The 21587-nt window shown below is 47.0% G+C and overlaps 6 protein-coding genes across 6 annotated transcripts; 4 read left to right on the top strand and 2 right to left on the bottom strand.

Annotated features, from left to right (window-relative positions):
• Window positions 1–2055: 2055 nt before the first annotated feature.
• FIESC28_05786 (uncharacterized protein) lies at window positions 2056–3398 on the top strand (the record flags this gene model as incomplete). Its single annotated transcript, XM_031159931.1, has 5 exons — window positions 2056–2126; window positions 2181–2326; window positions 2424–2748; window positions 3036–3263; window positions 3320–3398. 5 exons carry the CDS (start codon window positions 2056–2058, stop codon window positions 3396–3398), a joined length of 849 nt encoding a protein of 282 aa, XP_031016020.1.
• Window positions 3399–7669: 4271 nt separating this feature from the next.
• On the bottom strand, window positions 7670–8095 carry FIESC28_05785 (uncharacterized protein; the record flags this gene model as incomplete). The annotated part of the gene is made up of 1 exon (XM_031159930.1): window positions 7670–8095. The coding sequence occupies one exon, from the start codon at window positions 8093–8095 to the stop codon at window positions 7670–7672; it is 426 nt and encodes a 141-aa protein (XP_031016019.1).
• A 2563-nt stretch (window positions 8096–10658) lies between these two features.
• On the top strand, window positions 10659–12026 carry FIESC28_05784 (uncharacterized protein; the record flags this gene model as incomplete). Its single annotated transcript, XM_031159929.1, has 1 exon — window positions 10659–12026. One exon carries the CDS (start codon window positions 10659–10661, stop codon window positions 12024–12026), a length of 1368 nt encoding a protein of 455 aa, XP_031016018.1.
• Window positions 12027–12749: 723 nt separating this feature from the next.
• Window positions 12750–14075, top strand: FIESC28_05783 (uncharacterized protein; the record flags this gene model as incomplete). Its single annotated transcript, XM_031159928.1, has 1 exon — window positions 12750–14075. One exon carries the CDS (start codon window positions 12750–12752, stop codon window positions 14073–14075), a length of 1326 nt encoding a protein of 441 aa, XP_031016017.1.
• Window positions 14076–16294: 2219 nt separating this feature from the next.
• On the bottom strand, window positions 16295–17925 carry FIESC28_05782 (uncharacterized protein; the record flags this gene model as incomplete). The annotated part of the gene is made up of 2 exons (XM_031159927.1): window positions 16295–16363; window positions 16414–17925. The coding sequence occupies 2 exons, from the start codon at window positions 17923–17925 to the stop codon at window positions 16295–16297; spliced, it is 1581 nt and encodes a 526-aa protein (XP_031016016.1).
• Window positions 17926–18719: 794 nt separating this feature from the next.
• FIESC28_05781 (uncharacterized protein) lies at window positions 18720–20765 on the top strand (the record flags this gene model as incomplete). The annotated part of the gene is made up of 4 exons (XM_031159926.1): window positions 18720–18727; window positions 18784–19617; window positions 19678–19869; window positions 20018–20765. The coding sequence occupies 4 exons, from the start codon at window positions 18720–18722 to the stop codon at window positions 20763–20765; spliced, it is 1782 nt and encodes a 593-aa protein (XP_031016015.1).
• Between the last annotated feature and the right edge of the window lie 822 nt (window positions 20766–21587).

The raw sequence follows: 21587 nt of genomic DNA, 5'->3' as shown, positions 1-21587 counted from the left end.
CTGCTTGTCAAAAGAGCGCACGCATTCTTTAGGACGAATCAGGCCTGGTGTCCGAGGTTTTAAACAGTCTTTCATAAGGCAATGCGGCTAAAATAGTACATCATGTTGTTATATATAATAGAGATGCCGCTGAGTCGTCCGTTTCACAAGAACAGCATAGTTGCGGCTCTGGTTGTGTGAGCCTAGTTCCATATTGGCCTACAAACCATGGAGAAAATATCGTATAAATTACGTCACCAAACTTGTAGTCCACAGCTGGCAGAATGTCTTTCAATTCATGACCCTTATGTTCCACAAGTACCATCTTTAGATGGATCGCCAGGACAGGTACGAAGCGACTGTGCTACTGAGTTAGCGGCGGGGCACTCTTGGATAGTGAGAGCAAATAGCTGCCTAGCAGAGTGGACCTGCCCTAAATGTGGCTCGGAAGAGTACGGTCTGTTCTTCGAGTGCTACAATTGTAAACATGTAAGTTGTAGGAGATGCATAGAGACATAGCGACACGACATTCGCATACTTACAAAGGTACCCGGACCTATTTCAACCTTGATAAGGACGTATATTAGAGAAAGAGGGCATTGCAACACAAATTGGATATGGTTCCCATAGTTATGAGTCTGGTTCTTACGAGGAAATAACAACAACTGACTCCCCTCCAAAACAAGCTTCAAGATATCCAAGTGATTAATCCGGTGTAATGAAGGCGTATTATCCGATAAAACAACCTCTTTCACAAGAGGCAGACAGGATCAGCATCAAAAACTGTTAACGGATAGCAGACACGAGCCTCCAGGCATTTTCGCCAAAGCTGGTATTGTTCCCGTACCACTCATATTGTTTACTGCCCGTGTTGACAGTCAGTCATGATTAAAAGCCGATCTACTTGAGTGTTGGTACAACATCATCAATAAACATCTTGACATCCACAGTTCTCATATACTCCTCTTGGATTTCCGCCACTTTGGAAGATGTACCACGCGTCGCATCCAGAATCCGGGTGTAAAAGTATCGATGGTGGTTTGCGTCCTCCAGTTGCCATCTAAAAGCTTCACACAGCTTCTCATTATCGTGTTTGAGAGAAGAAACAATTTCTTTCAGCTTGGCAATAGTATCTCCTCTATCTTTAGCTTTTGTTTCCGTCTCCAGGAGACATTTGTGCATGAGTATGGCGTAATGCCGCAATTCATCATCAGTCATCGCCCCGAAACTCGGTGACGAATCTTGCGCCGGTGAGCTGCATGATATGTTATGCTCGGTCCGTCCGTTTGGACCGGCCATCGGGGCCTCATACTCAGTAGCGGATACACAAAGATGCTTTTCAGCTTCGCCACCGGCCTGATTATCATTCAAAGTCGGCATCATAAATCGCAATGCAACAAAGAGTTTGCCTGTCTACGCTTCGTCGGTTGTGTTACTTCTCGGGTCCAGGATTCGTTCGTAAAATATGCATGAGCTATTTAGAAGTTGAGTGGCAGTCGCGCAAAAGGCGAAAATTTGCTGCTAACGCATTGGCATTGATCCAATTCGAGCTTTTTTCGTACCCCGCAGCCTATTTGGGCCTGCCATGATACGATGTCGACTAGCCGAGGATGCTTCAATGTGTCTGTAAGTATAGTTATTCGCTGCTCTATGAGGTTGATCCCTTGAAGAAACAAGAAGAAAACCTCCCGTAGTCACAGCCGTTCTGATGATCAAAGCTTAGATCCTTGTTTGTCCCTGTTTCCATTCTTCGCCTGCTCGCCCTTTGTTTTTCCTTCCAAGAAGGCTGTCATAACCATCCATCGCTTTTGTCCAGCTCACACGTTCCCTCGCTCTTGAACCTATTGTTATGCCTTGTTCTATCTCATGCGGCTCTAGAAGTCCGTGATGGCCCTTCGCATTGAAATTCTATCGTTGGAGGCGGCAAATACCCCCAGCTCTACGGTCAAACACGCCTGCTCGAGTTTGCTACAACACTCTCTGATGGACAGATGCCAGCCTGCAGGTACCGAAGGTTCACCACGACGGACTAGTAAATGCAGTATTCGACTGCCCCAGGCGCTATTTTCATCCATCATGGCTGTGGAGCCTCAGCTGAACTGCATGTACAAGCTTTCCAAAGTTCTATCGGACAACTGGCTACAAGAGTAAGCTCAGAACGTCAGTGATGCGCACTAAATGATGATTGACTTGTGGCCCAGTACTTTACGCATGGATAATGACAAAGCCAACATATGGAACCAACTAGATATTGCATTCATGAGCGCAATCTCCGCTCCTCATGCCGATCTCGAAATGCTCAAGTTAATGAATGATTGGAACGGATGGGTTTTTGCCTTTGACGACCGTAAGTGGCTAGGAACTGTTCACCTCCCCGAACACTTTGGAACTCCCATGAAGGAACATACCGCACGGGTGATTGTGACAACCACTGACGATGATAGCATTTGATGAGGGCTACTTTGCAAAGAACCCGACTGCCGCAGCTGAAGAAGTTATACGGACTCTCTTCACGCTTGATAACAATCATCCCATCGTTCCTCCCGAAGAAAGCCCGGTAAGGCATGCGCTCCAATCATGCTGGATGCGCTTCAGAGAGCGAGCAAGCCCTACGTTGCAGTATCGTTGGAAACAACAGTTGATCATGTATTTTGTTGGCGTACTTCAACAGATTGCGTTCCAAACCGGTGGTTCGAGATCGACTGTCGAAGAATACATGGACATAAGAGCTCAGTCTGTAGGAGTCTATCCGTGCATTGGACTGATGGAGTAGGTACAACCAAGGAAATGCGAAAGATGTGGCGTAAGGGCGCCTTTCCGCGGCAGTGCTTTCGTTCCTTGATCCATGATAGCAAAATCTGAAAGCTAACCTGGGAACAAACAGATTGGCGGAGGGAATCGACCTGCCACACGATGTCATGGAATTTTCGTCCATTCGAGAAATAGCACGGATTACTTGTGATCTAATAACACTGTGAGAATCAAAGTCGACTTCTTCATCATTTCCATCTAATCTGGCCAATTAACTGCAGACAAAATGATCTTTTCTCATATAGAAAAGACCTTATCAAAGGCGAACAGATCAACATTATCTTCATCCTCAAGGATCAAGGAATGACTACCCAGCAAGCCGTCGATCAAATAGGGGAAATGCTGCACGACTGCTACCGGAGATGGCATAACGCGAAAACAAGTCTTCCCTCTTGGGGAGTTCATTTTGATCGAAGTGTAGAACGCTTTGTACGAGGCTGTCAAAACATTGCCCTCGGCAATCTTCACTGGAGGTGCGTTTGTCCATGGCTCCTCGCTGGAAACATTGAGGTCTAAACTAATTGACTAGCTTCCACACATTTCGATATATGGGGAAAGAAGGATATGAGGCTAAGAGAACAGGCGTGATAGACCTTCCAGAAGTCTAGTCTCTTCGAGGAACTGCTTAAACATGCATGGTAATATGATTGGCAGAACCCATCTCAGACAATACGAAAGCAGGTCAACCAACGCATACGTTAGTAGTCTGAGTCTTGATAGAATATGGAGAATAAAAACACACTTTCAAACTGTCGAGAGATATGACGAAGACTCTGTCGTCTTCTGGTTTCATCAAAACGTGGAGCTAATCCCTGTTGGGAAGACAAAGCTTTAGCACAGATCCATTGCGTCAAGTGTTAAAGTGTTAAATATTTTCCCTCTTCCTCCTTCCCAAGAGCTTGCTTTCTCAGTACAGGAAACTGGAACCGCGAAATCCGAAAGACTCTTAACAGACGATTCGCCCTACGTCCCGTGAGTTCTTGGTGACACATTCTAACGATCGAACAACGTTCCGAAAAGCAAGAAAGGACCTCCTTGGGCCGTTTACCCTCCACTTGGATATGTCCTTTTTACCGGCCATTTCGTCATCGGCCGCGTGTTTCTGAGGGTTGGTAGAAAGTCTCAAAAACCCTCTCAGCCTCCAACGGACAACCCCGAATGCAAGATCGTTGCCACGACTATCGGATTTGCAGTTAAAGACTTGACGACTGAAAGGGGCGAGGGCAACGGTTTCGTGGTCCCTCATGTTGATAATAGCCTGGCTCCATCTCCTGATAGGAGGGTATTTGCAGAGGTAGCCGTACGCGCTGGGTATCCGTAGGTATCCTTCTTGGAGTAGACTGAAGTCGATCACAGGACTGAGGTGTTGTAGCGGTCCCGTGGAGTTCGAAGGTGTCAGGAGCGACTTTTACTACAAGTGTTGTCGTCTTGTTGCTTTTTGATGTTGGTGTTGATGATAAAGACAAGGGTAATGGAAGTTTCAACTTCAATTGACTTACAAGAAGGATTGCTTTCCACGACATCAATCATGATATCAGCTTTCTACGACTCAGAATATAACCTTTGATTTTCTTAGCAGAAGTTTTGAAGTCAGTACCAGTCCGAGTAAAATTATTGTTTTGTTGGTGGATTTGTTGTTGCTGAAACGAGATACTCCAGCACGACTTTTGAAATTAAAATCGAAAGGTTATTGAAAATATCTTCGATGGCTACCTCATCTGCGCTTTTCAAGAGCCGTAAACAAGTACCCTCAAACCCGTCCTATGGACCTAAAGAAAGCGGAGAAGGATATAAACCAGAGCTTTGAGCTGTTCAACGGAATACTAGGCGACGCCTAACGCCTTTCAGTTGCGGTAGCTCATTACTACAGCGAAGATACAAGAAGATATTTCGGAGCAATTGGATGGCGATGCGTCTATTGTAAAATGCCCATCCTCAGACATGGTCACACCAATTCTGCTTTACATTTGTCAAAATAAAACATGGACTTCATATTGACCAAGCAATCCTTCAAAAATTCATTCCTTTAGCTCATTGACGGAATGAAACCCACGTCTATTTTGTCTACACACGACTGCAAACAGGCCGAGAACCTACCCTGGATCAAATATAACGAAGGAGAAATGAGCGAGGCGTAAAGGTACAGGAAAAGAATGACGATTGTTCTTTTTTTTTCTTGCGTGGCAAACTATTAACGACCGACTTCCTAGACTTCCAACATGGGCCACGTTGTTTTCAGACGGGTAAGGCTGTCGTCGGGATATCGTGAACTTTGTACACGGTCCTTTTCCCGTTTGTTTCCAGGCCTTTCGATCACGACCTAACGATCAACCATTGACAGTGACCTCCAGCCCATATCTCAATCTTGTGTTTGCCACAGCAGAAGCCTCCCGATTATCCTGGTCTGGGCATCTTGAGCACCCTCAAGGGCGTGCAGCTTGCCTTTCAATACCTCCATGTCTTTGTCTGTCTTATCCATTCTAGCTTGCCAGCTGGTGGTGTAACTGCTTGGGCTGCAGCTAATCGCACCCCATGCATCCTGTTTGATTTCCCTCCTTGCCATATTAGATTCTACAGTCTCAGGAATTGGCGGTAGCATCGGGAGGTATGGAGTCGATGAGGCCACATCAATGGGACTCTCGTAATCAGGTAGATCAAATCCAATTTCGGCATTTGATGGCATCTCCTCCGGTTTGTTGTCATTTGGAACGAAAGGACTTGCTAGAGATGGCATCGTATCGTCACTGAATGATAAAAATAAATAATATTGGGATTACTAGTCCCATCGACATGCAAAGACCTGCTGTTTTAAATATTTTAACCCGTTTGTACAGTTACGATGTAGGATTGCCATTGCGTTGATGGGTTGCTGGGATGGCTTTAAATGGACTTTTGTTCAAGCTTTGTTCATTTTAAGACTTAGCGTTTACAGCCGTAACGCCGCAAGTTAGTCGCTCCATAGAAAGCTATGGACTAATGCTAGCTATCATCATCCTCAATTTGGCACCCATCAAAAGGTAATTCAATGGGGGGTGCACAGAGACGACAGCTTGTTGAATGTAAGAAACAAGGTATGCTTGAATACAGTACCAAGCATACCGGTCGTTTTTAGTATTTTGTCAAATATATAGCTCTACTGCAGTGCAGAGGTGGACTTTACGTTTCTCTCTATGGAAGCCTGACACTGGACCCATCGCGGATTTCAATAAGTAACCATTACCGACAGTCGATTACACTGAACAATCAGGATTCCAAGATATATGGTTCCAAATATTCAACGACCTGATGCTTTGAGCATACAATCTCGCATAAGCAATAGGATAGAATGCGTAACGAACCTTTTTGGGGCATTTCCTGCAGAGCAAAATAGCCGGATGTCTGGTTTTGTAACCACAGCGCCATGTAACGTGGACTTTCAACTCCTGCATATGGTCTTGATCGAAGCCGTCGATCGAGGAGATTTCGTTTTCCCAATCACCACGAGGTGGTTTCCATTGCAATTCTCGCGTATTGTCTCCTGATTGGTAACCTCTGATCCTTTTCCTGATGTTGGTGGACTTGGCGGACCTTTCCTTCTTCTTTGATTTTCTTGCAACCCTTTTGAAATATTTGTCAACCAAATTGTCATCGAAAACACTGTAGTAGTATTTCCATATAAGCACGAGTGTTATGTCCCAGATTAGGGTGATCATGGACCAACCTGAGGTTTCTTTCTGGCTCCCAGGTCCATTCAGCTTTGCTTTCATGCCCTTGCCATTTCACCTGGAAATAGGTTTCGCCCTGCGGAAAGTCAATAAAAGATATCTGTTGCTGTCTTGGAGAACATATTTTGGAAATGGAGAGCTGTGCTTATATTCTATCCTTCAGCAGGAGATGTGTAGACATACAACCTTGTACACAGGTGGGCTTCTAAGTTGTCAGACAGAATCACAGGTGAATCTTACATTTTCGTCAATGAAGTGGTCCTCAATAGAGTCGACTGGAAAACTTGAGACTGATCAGCTAAAGCTCGCTTCCCATGTACTGTGGCGTGCACATAATTACATGTCGTCATTTCCTGGATTTTTTGTGGCCATGTTCATGAACGGGACAACCAGCTTCGAAATAGACAGACGCCTTGCCAACGCAGACTTTGAGACCGAAGCACAGACAGCAGAGCGCCTGCCGCCTGGTTAATGTAGGTTCAGGAGGCTCTCCACAATGTGCACCTACGATACCTCAAGGGTCTCCGGTTACCGGGTCCCAAAATAACGAAATGACAGGAGTAAGCATTATCACCCCTGCCGAGTACATGGAACCAGCGCCTGCTCGATCGAAGAGCCTATCCTATCCGAAAAAGGTCCAAAATAGGCGTACGTGGTATACTATGCTTGGGATTTAACCCTATAGCAAACCGTATGTCACGCTAGCTACCATCAGAGATTCCGTAGTAATCGTTCGCCGTTGGCTGTCTGTTATGGTCCATTTAAATATGTAGTACTGTATATATGCACCTTCCTCTTCCCAACAACATCCCCTTTGTAAATTACGTAAGAGGGATTTATAGCTGCATAGGTACAATTGCAGGGTGGGCCTGGTGTTCGTTGTACCACGCGAAAACCGCGGTGAAGCTATTTTGAGCCTACAGGTAAGTGTACCTTCTGGCAGCCTCAGGCGTACGAGCTAGTCCTGACGCCTAGTTGTTTTTAATCCTGCTTTGCGTTGACCTTTATCGTGTTGAAAGCTACGGCGTTAATTACAAGCTTTTTCCCTTCCTCCCCAAAACCTTCCACCTTTAACTTTGCAGATTTTTTCAACACAACGAACTCAGATTCGACAAAATTTTCGCAGAATAACGCCACCTCCTCCGAACGCCTCGTGAGTCATCTGTGACTCATTTTCACGGCTTGACATTCTCCCACAGCTCGAAAAGTGACTTCATCCACTCCTCCCTGTCCTGCAGCTTCTTGACATCTTTTCTGGCGGCTCCCTTCTTCTTAGGAATGGTACTTTTGATGTTGCGAAAGGCGGTTAGGAGAGCCTTCTTCTCCTTTGATAGTAAGACTCTGAACATTGCCTGGTTGGTCTGTTGATAGATATCGATGGACATGGCCTCGCAGCCGAGAAGGGCGAGCGCAACGACCTGGTGCTTGTTCAGGAACGCATGGCTGTCGGGGCGGTTGTCTTTGAGGTATTGGTAGCCTTGGGACTTCTCAAACCACGTTGAGTGTGTTGTAGTGATGCTGGTGATCTTGGGGGCGTTGTTATAGATGTCCTCCTGGACACTGTCGTGCCCAGGGGCGATTGTTGTTCTCAAGGATGTCATCTTGGGCGACTTTGTGGTTGTGTGGTTGTGTGGTTTTGTCGATGTTGATATTGATGAGGAAGTGTTTGACAACTAACCTGTTGGAAGAAGAAGATCCTTTATGGTAACCATTGTGATACTTTATGAGTCACAAAACATACCTTGAGACCGGACCTTTATTAGCATTTAGGTTCACAACCTGCGATTATTCTTGTGTTGATTTGATATGTAGATTGGGGACTTACGCCTCGGAAAAACTCAAAAAAATAGTTTTTAATCCTGCGGGTCAGTCCTGCCGTTACTCACGATAAGCTGTTGAGATTCAAGAGTTATCCACCTGTCAGACATTGTTTCCTCGATGTGGGAATGCTTCCAAATCTTGCCGCAACTCATCTTTGGTTTACTTTGCCATTGGGCCTTATTGGCGGCCAGATAAATTACACCCCTCATAGTGCTCTAGCCTGATGTACTTCAAACATGTGAAAAGCTTCTTTGGAAAGGACTTGAACCTGAAGCTAGCAAGGGTCGATGTGCCAATAGATTGCCGCCTAGTACCTCATCATCGAGAGGCGGATGAAGCTTGAGCTGAAGGTCTATCTGCATTCGTGGAGGGAAATACAGTCTATTTCAGGCTGTTATTAACACTGTACAGACAGGAACAGCATGCCATAGTTCTTTTTTAAGAAAAAGAAGCTATACCTGACCATCACCGTGAATGCCATGGGCTACTGGTAGAATGTCATGGTCATAACCTAGTAAGGCCACACAAACAGAGAATATCTTTCCCTTGACTAATAGCCTCAAGGACCTGTTTTGTCACAGTATTGAGTCAATATGAATACCAGGGAATAGGGCAACGATGTAGGGGAATACTCCATCATCCAGGCGGCACGAAGTAGCAACACCCATGCTTTTAGTACAGTCCTCAACTTGACTGCTTTACAGAACATCGAGTTTCGTAGTCTTATTGCCGATATCAAAAGTTGGCATATCTGGGCCGACGATGTACCTCGATCACGCGTCGAGATCTTTCAGCTATGTTCAGGAGCTACAGAAGAGTCAGAATAGTCTCATTGAAGTTTCATGTTACCCAGAAGCGGGTGACGAGCAACAACGTCGAAAACAAGATCCTTATCAAAGGACTGCATTTCCTAAGACCAAGATGAAATGGGCCAATGTGGCATTCTGAAATAGGATGATGCCGTTTCATTCCAGGGCACAAGGAACTCTCCGTTTCTGGTTTATTAGCTAGCTTCACCCAGCCAGTCCTGGCCGGAGCTCACGAACGGACAATAGCTCGACGTCCATTGTTGAGGTTTTGCCGTATGTATTACACAGGAATGAGAGTTTGCCCAAACACGATATCAGGATCCGCACGGTGGAGTTAAGATATTCTCTGGCACCCCATCTCGTTTATCACGCATACGAAGGCTTACTCCCAATCATCCCCATCACATAATCAGCAAGCATGAGAACCCGTTCGCAAACACATAGTACCAACCGGCGACCGCCAGCACCCACACGAGAAGATGCCACTGATGGGCAGCATCGACGATGGAGTCTCGCAGTCATCGACCACATAGAGGTTGACGATGTTTCGAAAACTTACCACGTTTTTGTGAGGTGGCCTGATGGCAAAGTGAACAAACATGATAAAGATGAGATTTACGAAAACTGCCCAGAAAAGGTAGGTTATCATCAAATCGCACCAAACCCTTGCATATAGCCTGACACGTTCCATCAGATGGCTTTGTTCTGCGTCAGAAATATCAAGCTAGTATAAGCCGGGTAAAAGATTGTTTTGATGTTGCTGGAAAGGTTTCGCTCACTGTGTAATCGAGTATTGAACGACTGGTTTGGGCATTGTTCACGTCAAATACCCATCTTCGACTTTTCTGATACTCATCGTTCTTTACCTCGTCATGGCTGGTATCTGCCAGCCACCATTCCTGTTAACGGGGAGCTTAATGTCACCTTTGGTTATGCAAAGCATAAGATTCATCTAACTAATCTACTTTGGTTCGTACTCGTGCTATGTTTAGACGACGACGAGACTTCAGGGTCTGTGAACTGTTTGCTATGCTGTTCGGTGATATTGTGGCCAGTAGAAAGATTGCACTATTTGACTAAGTTCGAACAAAAGATGATGAATCGTGGATCCTAAAGCAAGTTGTGTGACGGATTTTCTTTTTTGGAGTTTAACCCTCATGCATAGTTCGCATTGGGCCCATGCAAAACATGCTGACTTTCTCTCGTCTGACTAGCACCATCCGGTCGTTTAGAAACCGATGAAAGTCTTTTTCTGTCCATTACGACTTGAAGGTACAAGAATTTGCACGCATTCGCTGTTCATCACGCGATGTATTGTCGACTAACATCAACACACAAAAAGCTGAAGAGTGTGCTGAATGAGGTCCAGCTTTCCTCTCAGGAACCAAAAGGTCCTCAAGGCCCTCCTCGTCAAGGAAGTAACAAATCGAAAGAAAAAGAAAAAGAAAAAGAAACAGAACGCAGGAACAACGCGGCAAAGTGTGTTGGCATACTAACAGGGATTTTGTTGTACCAACCCGGTAGACCAGTTGCGATGGATGGCTTTCGGCGAAGAAAGATGGAAGAAAGGGAGGATTGGATCAAGAGTGTGGACTACAACCTCTTCAAGCTCGAAGGCAACCAGATCTCGATAGATCTCCTAACGGACAACGGTACAGGATCCATGAGCTGTCGTCAGTGGGCCGCCTGGGCAAAAGAAACCGGGACCGGTGCAGGGCCATCTTCGTTTGCAAAAGCCGAAGAGAAGGTGAGGCAGATGTTCGGGTTGGAACACGTCCTTTTCGTACATCAAGGGAGAACAGGGGGAAATATCCTGCTCTCAGAATTTGTTAAAGAGAACAATACGATCCCCGCAAACTCTCATACCGATAATAACCGGGCCTATATCGAATTCCAGCAGGCGACAGCAGAAGACTGCCCTCTTGGCGATGCCTTTTGTATCACAAATCACCATCCCTTCAAGGGTAACATCGACATTCAGAAACTGGAATTCGTTCTGCGTGTTCAATACGACAATGTCCCATTCATCCTGGTCTCTATCACCTGCGAAAAAACCGGTGGCCAACCGATTTCGATACAGAATCTGCGTGAGGTCAAAGATCTGGCGCGTCAGTACGGGGTTCCCGTGGTGTTTGACTCTGCACGCTTTGCCGAGAATGCTTGGTTTATCCAACAACGGGAACCCACCTATGCCAGCAGTACCATCAGGGATATTGTCAGGGAGATGCACCAGTATGCGGACGCCGTGATTTTGAACAGGCAGAGCAACGGTCTGGTTGGTGCTGGGTGCATTGTGGCGACAAGAGACCGTGACTGGTTCGAGGCGGCCTCTCGGAAGGTCATTCTGTTCGAAGGGCACACGAGCTATGGTGAGATGCCTCGTAGATACATGGAAGCCTTGATTGTCGGTCTCGACGAAATGACCTGCGATGACTATCTAAGATCTCGAGTATGCCAGGTCGAGAGATTTGGCGAGAAGCTCGCAACCGCTGGTGTCCCGATACAGCAGCCCATAGGTGGCCACGCAGTCGCGATCGACGCCGCCAATTTCTTACCCAACGTCCCCCGGGACCAGTTCGTGGCACATACGTTGGCAGTGCAGTTATACGTTGACGCTGGAATACGAGGAACAGATATTGGCACATTGATGAATGATAGAGATCCAAACACTGGCCACAACCGGTATGCACAAGCAGAGTTCATGTGTCTTGCCATCCCCAGACGAATCTACTCGGATGAACAACTAAATGCCGTTTTCGAGGCTCTCATCCACATTCACGGTCGCCAGTCTTCGTATACGCATGGTTTCCAGATCATGAAAGAATCGGGTCCTAGAAGGTACATCACAGTAAGCTTGGCAAGAGTTTCGGAAGGTGAACAGGATCTTGTCAAGGTAACATAGAGTAGAGGAAATAGCCAGTGGTACGAGAATACTGTGTACATAAACAGGTAATGCCCCTTCTGACATTGCCAGACTGCAACCATACGTGAGGGAACGCGGAAACAGTTTGCTCTTTACGCTTCCCACCGCTACCGTCTTTCTTTGAGCTGAGCATTTCTCCTCTAACGCCGTTCTATGGCTAACCACAGGATCTGTCATGGTCAACTTTCCAGCCTTGAACGTTACAAACGGCGCCTTGTTGCGCTATTTGAACAATACGTGCACACAAGTACTGTAACACGAGGATGAAAACGCCAAACCTGCACTCTTCATTCAATGGTTTATGGGCCATGGCGAATCATGTTGCCTTCTCACCGTAGAGTACGTTCCATATCTTCCGGCATATTTGAGACCCAAGGTATACGATAGCTTGAACACGAGGCAGGTAGCAGAAGGCAATGCCTCCGATATCTGTGACCTCTCGTGCCGCATTTTGCTTCTGTCAAAACGCCAGAACAGGACTGCCGGCGGTCCGAAGTACTCTTTTATGTATTCCACTGCTACCGTACAAGAGATACCTTAGATGTAGCTTACTTCAGATAAAACTTCTTCCTCTGCCACTCCCGTCGAATCATGACCGACGCAACCTTTCTCTCGTCTCTTCGAGCTGGAAACTACTTTTCGTCATCTTCAGCACCAAGGAGTGCAGTCAATGAATACCAATAGATAACGCAACTTTATGCAATGATTCTCCTGTTGCCGATAGAAATCATCTGCGGGATTGTGGAGCAGTCCACACTCAAAACTCAAGCATCGCTATCCCGGTCTTGTCGCCTCCTGCATAAGATTTGCAACCCTATCCTGTACGAAAATGACGTAAAGAACTACAACTCTACCTCTGTGTTCCATGCTCTCGTTCGCTCTCCAAATCAATCCGTTGCTTTGAGGACCCTGACGGCTGCCAGAGGTGCGGGGGCTTGCTTAACTTGCTGTCAAGACGCGAAAAAACACCACCCCTTGTCTTTGTTTCGTCTAGATACCACACTTTTCTCCCCTCTCAAGCTAGCTGCAAGAAGGGGACTAGATCACGTTGTGTCTTATTTTATCGATGAGGGTCTGCCTGTGGACGGCGCCGATTGGACCGACTCATTTCGAAAGACGCCTCTTATGGAAGCGATTCGCTGCTGGCAAGAGTCAACGGCGATTCTCTTGGTTCAGAACGGTGCCTCTATAGGTCGCCAACCATTCGAAAGCGAGGCGTTCCAAGCAGCGATTCGAGAGGATCTGCCCAAGCTCGCAGTTGTCATAATCGAGCGGTACGGCCTGGACGTAAATGCTGATATTGGCTACGGATGCACACCACTAGTCCTGGCTGCTTCCTACAGGAGAAAGTCGATGGTTATCGCCCTGTTGGAGAAAGGTGCCAACGTGATGCCAACGATGAGGAGGTTTGGTAAAGATCACGCATTCGTGTCCATTCTATGGATACTGGAAGCAGGCCTGACAACTTTGCGCGAATCCATGACTTTTGATAATGTCATGGAGTTGATTGTTTTGCTTGCGAATCAACAAGGGGCCACTGTTCAGAGAAATCAGCGGTTGCTGGCCATTGAAGCATTTCTCAAATTACTGGACGAAGCTAGAAACGGGATCTGGTGCATGACTGTCCCTAAGAGAGAGGACATCAACTGTTTCTTAGATGCTCTGCTGCAAACAGCGTTGTCAGTAGATCGAGCGGATACGTCTCTTGCCATTCTATTGACTAGGTGGGGTGCATCCATCCAGCCCGTTGTTCTTTTGCAATTGTTGGAGGTCTTGGAGTTATCAACCTTTGATGTTGATGTGTTGCGTTGCCTTCGGCGTCACCCTACTTTGTTGCAGTGTTTTGATTTTGTCTATACTCGTTGCTCGTCCCCCTCCAGTCAATCGAACGACCTGGTGGAGAAATTCTTCCTCAAGCATGTGCCCAACAGTGCCGTGCAACTCCTCGAGACATTGAAGCGATACGATCTTCCGTTAACAGTTCGGGGAGTCGAGATATTGCACGCGGAAGTCTTGGGAGCAACATGAAAGCCCGACTGCTGCCACGAATGCTCTACCGTCAGTTGTAGTGGTTTTCGGCACAGTTCTTCAAGTTTGATGTTTAGATAACACCAGGAATACCCCGAGGTATTACGCTTTAAGCGCTAAGCCAGCGTATATGAGTTTGTCAAAATGGACGAGACAAGACAATGGAAGCTGTCTCTGGGCAGGTAATTGATGCAAGCGGCTTATCCCTTGTAAGACATGGCAAGCACTCACTCGGTCCAATCGCAAGTGATCACGGCGGCAGAAAGGTTGATGGCTAAGCTGGGACATTCGCGATAACATTATATCTCCGGCAGTCGGTCCCATACCCGAAATTACTAAGGATTCATGTCGCTTGCGCACTCCTTCATCCAGTTAAGACTTTCCCATTCAAACTCGGGTTGATGACATTCTTGCACTTTTCAACCATTTCCAAGAACTTGTCAAATTTCAGGACACCTTTCTTCCCCACAAGCAGCTCTGATCTCAGAATCGCATGATAAAGTTGTTCAAAATGGGCTTCATCAAGTGAATTGTTTCCGCTGACATCTACCATGAGTCCACACATGTTCTGATTGTCGAAAGCCGTGTACTGTTGATCTAGTTGATGCCAGAAATCACTTTGTTGTCCTCCGGATGACTCAAATAATCCATGCGCAAGTGCTATCAAGTGGCCAGCCTGAGAGTGGTCCACTGATTCTGGATTTAATCCGTCTTCAATCTCAAAGAACGTTTGCAACATGGACATCTCGTCGCGTCTCAGTAGTTCCCTCGCTTCTTTTGTAGAGTAATCCGGACATAGGCTCAACGCCAAGATCTGGAGATGTAAGCAAAATCTCGACAGGACCAATTTCTCGGCTTTCTGGAGGGTTATCGTATATCAGTTACTCGACATTCTGGATAGTCATCGGCTGATATCTCGAACTGTACGTACGATGAGGTTCTGCCTGAGCGAGGTCCATTGGTCCATTAGCCGCTCGAGTTTCCATTCAACTTCTTTTCTCTCAACCGATAGACCACTTGTAGAATCCATCATGCGTTGGCTGCAGTCGACAGTCGATTTGCCTAGGGAGGGTTGATAATCTGGAATGGGTTTCCTGGACGCCGTGAAACTCATACCATTACAAGGCGCTGTTTCATGGACAAGGTAATGTTTTGCAAGAGGTATTTCAATCACTTCGAGGATTCATACTCCGCCTGATGTTGTCATAGGTCAGCAACGTCGATTGACGGCCTCATATCGTCTTTTGGCGAGAATCTCCCAGCCCCTCCTAGCATTACTGGCATTGATTCATGGCCACCTTTGATCCAAGATGAATAGTGCTGCCCTTTTTAGGCTCGAACGTGAGAAACAAGAATTAGGCTTTTCCATGAGCAGGAAAACAATGTAAGTCCAAATATAGTCATCGTAGAAAACGTCAACGAGTCGAATATGATGGACTATACTGGTGACTTCGTTTACACACTTTTCAACATCGCGATTACCAGTTACCGATCGTAACTTGGGAATATTCTGCCGTCGAGAGCAATCCTGCTAGAACAGATTCATCCGGAACTGTGCCATATTCACTGATGATACTGCTTTTCGATGGCCCTAACCATTTTTGAAGCATATCTCGATGTGGCTCCCAGTAATGTTTCAGTTCGCTGCGCCTGACCGTGTGGCTTTGAATTTCATTGTTTCTTCGGTCTCTTTTTGTTGTTTATCTTTCCCCGGTGACATAAAATAACGAAAACACCTATGGACTGATCCCTACCACTCAGAACTAGCAAACTACAGTTCACAAAAAACACGAAAGTAGCTCATACTAAATTAAACAGATCGTAGAAACGACGTCTGTATTGTGTATTACTATCGTTGACCGATAACTCGAGAGGTGGCCGTAAACATGTCAAGCAAAGGTCACGCAGCATGCTAATTGGAACCCGAGAGAATAGGATTCCCTATTTTATTTCAATGATTGCAGAGCAGTTGCCCGATTCCTGAATGTTTAATTTTGTTGGAGGCTTCGAAGTCGTCATGCGAGCTAGGAACACTGACGTGGTTTGATAACGCAGCAGCTTTTTCTGACCTTTCCATCTGATACCACCCTGCCCTCGATGTCATGTTTCCTCATCTTTCTGTTTCTTTGCCTTTTTCCATGCTTGAAAACTGTCACAAAGTTACTCGTCTAACTATGCCCACCTCACTTGGGCACGGTCTAGGGTAAGCGTTTCTGTTTTCAGATGTAATTGACACGGTCAATGTGATTCCGTCTTTGGGCTGTAGCGTCGTCCTGCACACCTTCGACCTTTCGGGATCCGGACTCTTCTTGTTCATGTTGAAATCCAATCTGCTTACCAAAGCGCATAAAAACACCTTCATTAGCATTTCGAGCAGTCGGCGGCCAATACAGGCTCTCAGTCCACGAGAAAATGTCATGAAGGCGCCGGGTGTCCAGCAGTCGGGTAGGTTGTCCCACCTGTCAGGGTCAAACTCGCTGGGCTTTTCCCCCCAGTACAAGGGGAGATGATTTATTGTGTTTGGTGATATGTGCACGGTCGTGCCTGCCGGTACATGATAGCCTGCTAAGACATCGTCGAGTTGACTCTCACGAGAGATCGACGGAACTGCTGGGATGTAACGCAAAATTTCGCGGCAGACATTGTTGAGGTAGGGCAGTCTGTCTAAATCGGCGGCAGCGAGTGCAGCCATACTGCATGTAGCTCGTTCACCAAATAGGAGTGGAAGGTGAGCTTTAATCTCCTGCCGTAGCTTTCGCTGGACGGTGCTATGTTTGGCGAGCAGATGAAGACTCCATGCAAGAGTCACAGCCGTCGCATCATGGCCAGCGCCTAGGAACGTCATCACCTGATCACGTTTGTCCTGAAAAGATACGCTCGCCCCACCCATGACTCTGAAGGATTGGTCCTGGCTCATCATCAGGCTAATGAGATCTTGCCGACCCCTGTAGCTATTACCCTTCTCTCTTGTCTCAAACTCCTTTTGTCGAAGCATTCTAGATGCTAGATTAGCGATATCCTCTTCCGCACGGTCCATGTCGCGGTTCGGTTGGATTGGTATGTATCTGGATATCGGAAAGAAGGTACGCAAGCCTTGGAACACCCGACATAAAGGAGTGGGAAAAAGCAGAAGCTTGTAGGAAGCCACTATAGTGCTTTTCGGTTGTCGGAGAGAGTTGATATCCTGTCCAAAGCATGTTTCGCCAATAGCGTCCAACGTAGCGCGACTCAGCCACTCTGACACTTCGAGCGTCATAGGGTCACATCCCGCGTTTTGTGTGAGATCGTGCCAGCGATCGGTAAGAATCAAAGCTTTTTCCCAGACTATAGGAGCACAAGCCTTAATGGATTGACTCGAGAACGCAGGGAGGAGGATCCTCCGCTGATGTCTGTGCTCGTCTCCCTCGGCCATGAGTAAGCCGTTTCCGAAAATGCGACTGATCCACACCCGCGCTCGCCAGGGCTTGAGGTATTGATTTGATCGGTCGCCAGTGATGCGGCTCAGCGCACTTTGTTCGGCTACCGACAATCTCTCGGAACCAAAAGGAAAGAAATATCGAACGATCGGGCCATATCTTTGATGCCACTCCCGCTGCGGCACGCCACATTCTTGGCTTATAATGTCGAAATATTGACCCCACAAGGGGAATCCTGGGACGGTAGGGACGTGCCGAAGCTCCGACACATGGTATGGGTAGATCCAACTGACCCAGATAAAGATGTGGGTAGCCAATGCAAAAGCCCAGGAGCCAATGAAAACTGGCAGTAGATGGCAATCCCAATTATGGGACAATATGCATGCGTAGGCTGTACTGAGTGCGAGGAGGTGCGGTAGAGGTGATTGGGCCATGGCGTATCGCAGACACGTCGATTGCGGTATGGATCGAAAACCATCTACTCCCGGTATAGATAATTGGGTGTACGCTACTAGCGTTTGTAAAGAACTGTCTTCGACGGCGATGTTTATGAAACTCAAGGGCGATGTTCTACTCAGAGGCAAGATGCCCGTGTATTACTTATGATGTTCTCGCTCCACGCTTTTGGTTGGCCATAGATGGCAAGACAAATGATAGGCATTCCAAACCAGTTCTCCACTGACCATGGTAGATTTTGGCCGTGACAATCTGTCTCTCGTTCTGGAAAGCTAAGATGGAACACACTTTAATGGACGACAAGGTGAGGTCGTCACGTTATGCACTTTCTAGCTCGTTGAGGTATCATTCGTCGAATTCTTACGATCCAATAATCGCCCAAAAACCTTTGCCATTTTCCAAGATCAATATGAGGGCCCGGTTCTACGTTGATGTAGGTATGTTTTCGACGGTTAGTGCAACAGAGAATAAAGCCTTTAGGGCAATCGGTTTCGACTCTACCCAGTGGCAGTTCCGCCACCACTACCGATTATCTTTTTATTTACTAAAGCAGACACGTAGGAATATATTCACTGCCCAAACCAGAAATGTCCACAGAGCCTCAACTCTACTTCTCATTGGACTCCACGGTCTTTCCCGCTTTCGATCTTGGATTACTTCTATTACAGTCACTGCTGTGAATGGAATATCTACCACTCTCCGTATCAGCAGCTTGAACCACTTCCTTCAGGGGTCCAAAACACAATCAGTCTATCAACCTAATCACCACATCATGGTCATGTACGAATACATCCTGTCATTGGCAGAATATTGTCTCCAACACCCGATACTCGTAGCGGCGTTTGGCGTCCTGCTCCTTACGCTTTGCGCCGTTCTACCGACGTCACTGAGCGATCCATCGCATCATATAGGTGGCTCTTTCAAGGATCCTCCGTCGACGACTCCTTTCATCTATGTACTGGGACAAACGTTAACCTTCGCCTTCTGGCCCGAGTCCTTCCTCAGGAAGCTCGTGTACGTTACAAGCGCATCATGTCAACTGACCTCATAACTTCCTTGTCATTCATGTCCCTCCATCTTCTCATTGCCCTTCCACCCGTCTGTTCACATTTCCTTTTCAGTCAGACTACTGTCTCTAATGCGCCTTCCAGTGACAAACTCCACGGAGCCCCAGGGCATATCAGGTTGATTGGGCGAGAGATCTATCTGGCCATGCCAGGAAAGCAAATCGAGGGCTTGTTCAGGAACTCTCATGGATTGGTACCGGCACCTAGTCTGTTCTACGCCATGTCCGTATTCTTTGGTCTATCGGGGAAAGACCTTGATATGTTCAATCATGATCGGATCTCGAAATACGAAGAGCAGGTGGACCTTACTACGAGCCACCCGGATCCGTCTCGCCGCATCATGGAGCATCAGAAGCAAGACTTCGCTTTCTATCTGCAAAAGAACAACTTAGAGTCGGTCATGAAGAGGTTCGTCGATAACTTCGAATCACAACTATCCCAAGATCCCCAAATCGGCAATGACTGGACTTACTTCCCCGACCTCTTCAACTTCATGTCAGACCTCATATTCAAGGCTCATCTCGAAGCATTGTATGGGCAGGAAATTTTGAAGCTTTGCCCTACTTTCTGCCAGGACTTTTGGACCTTTTACAACATGTTCCCGTACGTATCTAGGGGCCTCCCCCGATGGCTTACACCGTCTAGCTACAAAGCACGTGACAGGATGCATCAGAACTTTGACACCTGGCGAACATGGTGTGACGACAATTTTGACTGGAACAATGAAGCCCTGCACGATTCGGAGTACGAGCCTGTGTGGGGCACACAGTACGTCCGTAAGATGGTCCAACGCCACCAAGATTTGGGGCTGAGTAGGAATGGTGTGGCTGCGGTGATGTTAGGTTATCTATTCGTGTAAGTGCCCAACAGAATTGCAGAATAAACATCAAAGGTCACCTCGCTTTCCGTCCTTGTTCTTCTCCCATCCGTCCAGAACACGCGCTTGTAGGCGATTGAGACGAGAAAAGTGTTTGCTCCTATGATGATCGCTGATCTGATTTAGCACCGTTGCGAACACAATCCCGGCCGCTTTGTGGATGATCCTACACATCGTCCTTGACGAGGATCTTCTCCATCGAGTCCGCTCTGAACTCCTTGCCGACTGCCATCCGCCCACTTCCCAGGGCCAGCTCAACATCAAATCACTTCTGGCAGACCCCTTAATCAACTCCATATACCATGAGACACTTAGGCTACGAGTCGCAAGCGCCGTGGGACGTACAGCGACCAACGACAGAATCTGTCTGGCCGGGGGTTGGAAGGTCCGGATGGGTGTTCCCATCATGTTTATGGGATGGCTCGCTGGTTTGGATGATGATTTTTGGAACACGGGTCGGCGGCTTCCCGATGGCGAGATGCAGCGTCCTCTGGACGTTTTCTGGGCTGAAAGATTTTTGACATACCCAAGCGACCCTACCAGTGGTCCTGTAAAAAAAGAGCTGCGACCTAAACGCGCCTCCGCTAAGAGGCTCACGAGGCGTAGAGACACAGACGATACACGACCAAAACTCGCCCTCGCGGGTCTTCGCGGTCACCACTTTCCTTTTGGGGGAGGGCAATTTCGTTGCCCAGGCGAGTCCATGGCAAAACAAATCATGTTTGTCTCGACCGCTATGGTGTTGCAGAAATTGCAAATCGATCTTGTGGATCCAGCAATGGCGAAAAAGACCAAGTCTAGACATAAAGCATTCCCGTTCGGCTCTCACACGTTTGACAGGGTAGTCCCTATCAGAGTTCGCCGATATGTATAGGGTCATCATCACCCATGTCACTTGGACGACGTTATAGCTATGTAACAAAAAATCAAATTCTTACCTTCAATAACATGAGGTACTACTACTTGTGAAATTGTACCCTCCGTGCTAGGAAAAATCGCGCTAGCTCAAAGTCTCTAGAGAATGAAACAAAACCCGCCGTGACATTTATGACTTTTTATTCGTAAACTACTATACTAGCATGATTGGTCGATTTGACAGGGTCGCAATCCACTCTGAAACATTCATCTGCTAGATCTTATGAACGAGGTGCAATTGAATCGTGAACAACGAGCAAGCCTATACAACACTAAACTATGATGACTGGAAGATAGAAAGTCAAATGCGGCATTAGCTACTTATGTAGAGTTACTCAAATTCGATCTAGCACCCTGACCTTTTGATCAGTCACATGCATGCGTTTCTAGGCTTTTAAACCCGAAAAAGGAAAGTCTGCTACGCTACGTCAAGCTTATTCTATGGAGGCGCAGCTTAGCACGATGGGAACAACTACTTCTACTTTGCGTTAGGTTTGCCTCACTTGTGCATTGCGGGTCCCATCGATTATTCCACAATTTCGACTGACCCGCTACAGCCGAAGCTGACCCATCGGAGCATATCCCTTTGCTCCGTTATCGGTAGCCGCTCCAATACCTCCAATTGGCTCTTCGGCATATTGTGTTATGGTACGGTACTTAGCACTACAAAGCTGGCTTACAGGCGGGTTCGATTACCCACTGAGTTTTGAACACAGCCCCTTCGCACGTGCGATTGCATGTACCTAGATCGTGATCACGGGGGGTGAATGCACTACGTGGT

Source organism: Fusarium coffeatum (genome assembly GCF_003316985.1).
Source record: "Fusarium coffeatum strain FIESC_28 chromosome Unknown BRIP53273_contig_124, whole genome shotgun sequence".
NCBI lineage: Eukaryota > Fungi > Ascomycota > Sordariomycetes > Hypocreales > Nectriaceae > Fusarium > Fusarium coffeatum.
The sequence above is the reverse complement of the archived record's forward strand: the minus strand, read 5'-3'. Positions and strand labels throughout refer to the sequence as shown.